General features: G+C 40.5%; 1 protein-coding gene across 3 annotated transcripts in view; it reads left to right on the forward strand.

Moving 5' to 3' along the window:
• Positions 1-6,540, forward strand: part of scyl1 (SCY1-like, kinase-like 1) — a 14,356-nt gene that overhangs the window by 7,064 nt on the left and 752 nt on the right. For 2 of the 3 annotated variants that reach the window (XM_032528230.1, XM_032528231.1), the window contains 6 exons: positions 1,378-1,453; positions 1,702-1,899; positions 2,325-2,473; positions 2,602-2,691; positions 3,214-3,534; positions 6,006-6,084. In XM_032528230.1, coding sequence (XP_032384121.1) covers positions 1,378-1,453; positions 1,702-1,899; positions 2,325-2,473; positions 2,602-2,691; positions 3,214-3,534; positions 6,006-6,084 — 913 coding nt within the window. The remainder of the gene's footprint in view (positions 1-1,377; positions 1,454-1,701; positions 1,900-2,324; positions 2,474-2,601; positions 2,692-3,213; positions 3,535-6,005; positions 6,085-6,540) is intronic. The other variant, XM_032528232.1, reaches the window with a different exon arrangement.

Genomic DNA, 6,540 nt, shown 5'->3' on the forward strand with positions numbered 1-6,540 from the left:
AATCTCCAAAAGGCATCAAATGACAGATTAGATATTCGTATAATATGTCACAAAAAGATTTTATTTCCATCATTTACACTTTCAAAATAACAATATATAATAAATAAGAAAATAAATGAATGAATGAATTAATTAATTAATTAATGCAGAGGACAGGATGGGCTGATGGCTGGATTCAAGCTAATGGTTAATTGTAAGTGCTGAAGAGTATGCAACAGCCAGGCACAAATACAGTTAGGTGTAGAAGCATCTGCCATCTTTTATGCTTTGAGATGAGGAACAAGACAAGCCAGAAGGAAAACAATGTTGGTTGTTTGAAATACAGAGGCCAATTTATTCATTCTTCATTCAGTGAGACAATCAGCAGTTGCTGCAGTCACATAGCAGAATAAGGGAGCACATTGATGCCTGGTCACTACAACCACAGCATATTAGTGAAAATGTAGATTATTTAACAACAATATAATGGCAGATTCTTTTAACAAAAAGGCACACATATGTCAGCAATATGTCAACATTGTAGCTAAAAACATTAATCTGGTTATCACTGACTCATAACTCAACAGCTAGGTAAGGTTTAGACCCATCTAGAAAACCCCTCGCAAATTCCCATATAAGGACATGACACTTCCGTGTGAAAGAAAAGAAGGAGAATGTCCAAAAGAGGCACAGACAGTGGTGGTCCACCGATCACCAAAGGCAAAAAGAACTTCAGTAATTCTGAAATAGAGCTACTGTAACAGGTAAATGCCAAACGAGTTATAATATTAAGTAGTTTTTCCAGTGGTTTTAAAGCCACCAACAAAAACGGAGGCCTGGAAGGACATGAAGGATTCCGTGAACTCTCTTTCTGGACACTACGCTCAGTTGAGGATGTAAAAAAGAAATGGTTTGACTTTAAATCAGAGACCAGAAACAATCCATTGCCAAACATAAGAGACATGCTGACCACTGGAGGGGGCATGCTGGCCCTGAGTTACCCGAGATTGACCAACACATTTATTGGTGAGACGGCACTCTCAGGTGTGCCATCAGCAGAGCAACTGGACACTGACCAGGACCCAATATCAACAGCTTCATATCCTCCAAGGCCATCTCCCACCAGTCAATCAATAACAAAATAACTTCACTCAAATGTGCGTAAGAGTGCTCTTGAGTGTGCATAGATGTGGTTCTTAGCTAAGAACAAATCGAAGATAAGAAAACACTAGTGAATGTCAGAATCTTTGTAAATAGTGCATAAGTGGGATTTAAGAAAACATTTCTTCATAAGAGCGGTTGGTGAATGAGGCCCAATGATCTCAGGTGAAATTGTTGGAAAAGACCGAGACAAGATGGACTTATAAATGTTCTCTCCTGCCTATCTCCCTCTGTCAGGCATTTAAAGCCATCAAGAGTTTCCTTTCCAAGCTGGAGACCGTGTCAGAAGACCCCACCAAGCTGGCTGAGATGGGTATGTAACACTGCACTGAGCTTTAGGGTCTGCTGTCTAGTTGTATTTATCATTCAGCAAGGAAACCAATGATTACATTACATGTTACTATTTATTTACATACTTTGCTCAATTTTCTGGGGGAAAAAAACAACCATTTCTGCTACTGGCTCAAATATTGCGAGCAGAATAAATAAACTAATTTCTTTCAGTTCTGTATCTGAAATGTAAATGTAAATGTAAACACTCTCTTCCCTGTCCATCTTCAGAAAAGGATGTAGCGTCGTGCGCTCAGCCTGCAGGTGCCTCTTCCAGCTGGGCCGGCTGGGCCGTGACTGGCATGTCCACCATAACTTCTAAGCTGATCCGAAACGCCCCGGGGACAGAGGGGGGTGCAGCAGCCGAGGGCAGCGAGGCCACCAACACCACCAGCGCTACCAGTGCCACTGACGGAGCACCTCCAACTGGTAGGGTTAACACAATTGATTTGCTTGTTGAACTCAGGATGGACAGTTTTGAAAATATGAAATTGGTTGCAGCACAAGCAGAGATATTGTCTTTTTCTATGATAAACAATATTTTCCTTGTCAAAATCGGGCTTCTACATTACCCACAGTGCAACTTGACTGCCAACAGTTTGGTTTAGAGATTCAGTTAACCTTTACAACTTCAGATTTCTTTACATTTTCAAACTTGTGGTCTTCATTGAGTCACATCACCTCAGCCAATTTATATCAGATCCTTTGCCACAAAAAGCTTCCTACAACCTGTTTTTCACATATGCAGTACACCCTCAAAACACTTTGACTTGTGAAAACTGTGAAGTTCCCCTTTTAAGAAGTCCTATGTATGCTCTCTGAACAATTTCTGCTGGGTTGTCTTCCTTTCGCAGGTTCTGAAGCTAAAACTAAACAAGCCTCTGTGACTCGTCATGCTGCCACTAGTGGTGCCAACCAATCACAAACTTATGAAGTAAAAAGTAACAATGATGAGCCAATGGGAGACCGCTGGCATGAGGAGGAGGACTGGGGAAGTTTGGAGGTAAGATATTACCCCTTTGGACTGAAAGAAAAGGCTCCAAATTACTATTGAGATACACATGTAAATGTGAATTATGATTTATGTTTAATGTTATCTGTAATTGTTACTGTTGACTCTGTCTCATATAGGAGCCAGAGAAAGCTCACACTGAGGCAGATGACTGGAACACTGACTGGTCAGGAATGGCATCATCCAAAAAGAAGGCCAGTGACAAAGGAGTATGCACCCTTTAATTTGGATCTGTTATACAATACTACCTTTAGTGCTAATAACCTTACTTATTATGCTACTAACACCACTGGTATTAATATATAGTATAGTGTGTTGTATTGGCTTGATACTGGGCTGAAATGGTTTATGATGTAATGTTTTCTACACACCAAGACAATTTATTTATTTGGAAACACGTTCTTTTTATGTAGATGTGAAAGAACCAAAACAATCCCCCACACTGTTGATCACTTTCACTCACTTTATTAACAGTTTTTTGGTGCTCAGACCTTTTAATCATAAAAATTCATGAATTGTTCCAAATGTTTTTAATAAATTGAAAAAACATGATCATCAGTGTACAGGTTTTCATTGGTTATTTCACTGTCACACCCGCCTGTAAGATTTTCCAAGCGTTCAAGAACTTTGTAGTCAGTGTTCTTTGTGTGAAAAAAATGTGAATGGTGAAAAGGTTTTTGATATCACTTCAACAAGTCTCAATTTCGATCTACAATCTCTCCAATGTCTAGGTGGGCCGGTTGTCATCCTCCATGGCAGTGAAGAAGCAGAGCGCTGACTGGAGCAGCTCAGGCTGGGACGCCGACGACAGCTGGTCCAACGAGAAGGAGGGGCAGGGTCAGAGCTCGGCGGGCGAGGAAGGCTGGGGCAATGACTGGGGGGAGGACACAGACACAACCTTGGCCAATGCAACGCTCCCCCTGCCCGAAGGGGTACGGTTAGCCAGCGAGTACAACTGGGACAGCAGCAGTTCAGCCACCAAGGGGGCTAGTCAGAACGATCTGTTTGCTAGCGTGTCCCAGAGAAACCCAGCCAGCACTGCTGCCACCACGGTGAGGACGGACGGAGGGAGGGATGCAAAAACATAAAACAAGAGATAAACCGATTCAATTAGTGTTGATTAGATTTTTAATAAATAATGTCAGAAATTGGGAGCTCTGAAAGTGATTAAACGGCAAATAATTCAACAAAATCTATTGATAGGGATATAAATGATGCATCCTTGTTGATTTGTTTTTACAGAGTTAAAGATTTCCAAGTCTGCATAGTAAGCTATTTAATGTTGTTAGTGTGCAAAATAAGTGTGACCAAATGGACATTAAATAACTGTAACCTCTTTGTAATCATAAGACTTACAAATGGAGGTATAGGCAAGGCAAGGCAAGGCAAGGCAGCTTTATTTGTATAGCACATTTCAGCAACAGGGCAATTCAAAGTGCTTTACACAAAATCAGTTAAACAGATAAAACACAAGTACAAACAGTTAAAAATCATAAACATTAAAAACCGGTAAAACACATGAATAGACAGTTAAAAACAAAATAGAAACATTAGGACACATAAAACACAAAAATAAAAGTTACAGTGCAGCATAAGAAATTTAAAGAAATGAGCATTCATTTAAAGAAAGGCAGCATCAAAAAGAAAGGTCTTCAGCCTTGATTTAAAAGAACTGAGAGTAGCAGCGGATCTGCAGGTTTGGGAGTTTGTTCCATATATGAGGAGCATAGAAACTGAAAGCTGCTTCACCCTGTTTAGTTCTGACTCTGGGGACAGAAAGTAGACCTGTCCCAGATGACCTGAGAGGTTGGGGGGGTCATAGTGTAGTAGCAGGTCAGAAATGTATTTTGGACCTAAACCGTTAAGGGATTTATAAACTAGCAAGAGTACTTTGAAATCAATTCTTTGAGACACAGGAAGCACAGTGTAAAGACTTCAGAACGGAGTGATGTGATCCAGTCTTGGTCTTAGTGGGGACTCGAGCAGCAGCGTTCTGAATCAGCTGTAGCTGTCTGATTGATTTTTTAGGGAGACCTGTAAAGACCCGTTACAGGTCAACACTGAAGATGAAAGCATGGACCAGTTTTTCCAAATCCTGTTTACACATAAGTCCTTAACCCTTGATATATTCTTAAGGTGATAGTAGGCTGACTTTGTTATTGTCTTAAGGGCTGTTAAAATTCAGGTCTGAGTCCAGACTACACCCAGATTTCTGGCTTTGTCTGTTGTTTTTAACATTGTTGTTTGAAGCTGAGCGCCGACTTTTAATCGTTCCTCTTTTTTTCCAAAAAACACCCCAGTTTTTCTTCATTTAATTTCAGAAAGTTCTGGCACATCCAGTCGTTAATTTGTTCGATGCACTTAGTCAGTTTTTGTATTGGACTAAGTCCCCTGGCGATAAGGTTATGTAAATTTGTGTGTCGTCCGCATAACTATGGTAACTATTTTGTTTTTCTCCATAATCTGAGCCAGTGGAAGAGTAGATGTTTAACAGAAGAGGCCCCAGAATGGAGCCTGCGGAACTCCGCACGTTAATTTGTACGCTCAGATGCATAATTACCTATTGACACAAAGTAGTCCCTTTCTTTTAGGTAGGATTCAAACCAGTTTAGTACTAAGCCAGAAAGGCCAACGCAGTTCCAATCGGTTTAGTAATATGTCATGGTCGCGTGTCAAATGCAGCACTGAGATCAAGTAATACTAAGATTGAAATTTTGCCATTATTGTGTTAAGGTGGATGTCATTAAAGCTTTGACAAGAGCCGTTTCATGCTGTGGTGTGGTCGGAAACCCGACTGAAAGGTATCAAAACTGTTGCTAGTGACAAGAAATGGTTGAGTGTTGAAAGACTACTTTTCAAGATTTTACTTAAAAACGGAAGGTTGATATTGGCCTATAGTTGCTCATTAGTGGACTTGTCTAGGTTGTTCTTTTTTAAGAGTGGCTTGATTACTGCAGTTTTCAGGGCCTGTGGAAAGATTCCTGAAAGAAGAGAGTGTTCACAATCTGTAGAAGATCAGAAGTCAAACAATTGGAAACATTTTTGAAAAGTCCCGTGTGAGAATATCAAGACATAGGGATATAGGGATAAAGGTGGAAGGAGATGTTTGTGCTGTCAGATTTTTATGGAGGCCTTTTTGAAACAGTTGAAGATAATAAACAGAAACTGTTAGATGATATTTAAGTAATTTAAAGAAGCTCGTCATAAAATAAGAACTACCTGCTTTGAAGGAATGTTTTAAGTTTTGGAAATACACTTTCTTGTAGAGAGTTAGAAAAGAAGATGAACTCCACTTTGTATCTTTCAGTAAAATGAAGCTAGAACCAGCAGGCAGTTACTTAGCTTGCCAGTAATGTATGTGTGTGTGTGTGTGTGTGTGTGTGTGTGTGTGTGTGTGTGTGTGTGTGTGTGTGTGTGTGTGTGTGTGTGTGTGTGTGTGTGTGGTGTGGGGTGGTGTTGTGTGTGTGGTGGTGTGTGTGTGTGTGTGTGTGTGTGTGTGTGTGTGTGTGTGTGTGTGTCTCAGACTGGAGATGGATGGACTGCAGAGGCAACAGGAGACTGGGGAGCTGAGGAGAGCTGGGAGTCAGTGGATGGGAACCAGGGTAAGTCACACTTGGCCCCCCTAATAATAAATATGAACCTTTTTATCTGTTACATCACTGGAACCTTTTTACAACATCTTCACTTATTCTTTATTCACACTAATGCTCAAGTATTCTTTTTAGATGACCATTAATGTGTAATTACTTTATAATAGTACCGTTTGCTATATCTTGTACACTTATGTATCTCTGCTCTTATCTTTGTTGTTGTTATTAGTCTCGCATTGCCAGACCTTCCTTCACAACGTTGCGGAGGAGGGTCTGGCCCGTCCACACAGCATTCTTGGATGGGAGAAAAATGTTCTCTGGTTTATTGGCATTTCTTTTTACCAATCACAAAACTCCAGGAAAGCCACTGTGCCGCTGCAAAATAGCCTTGTGAAGGAGATTGTTCTGGTGGAACGTTGTTTTATTTGTGCAACAGAAAACTCAGATTAGACAGATAGTCTAGCTAGC

Source organism: Etheostoma spectabile, chromosome 10 (genome assembly GCF_008692095.1).
Source record: "Etheostoma spectabile isolate EspeVRDwgs_2016 chromosome 10, UIUC_Espe_1.0, whole genome shotgun sequence".
Lineage (NCBI taxonomy): Eukaryota > Metazoa > Chordata > Actinopteri > Perciformes > Percidae > Etheostoma > Etheostoma spectabile.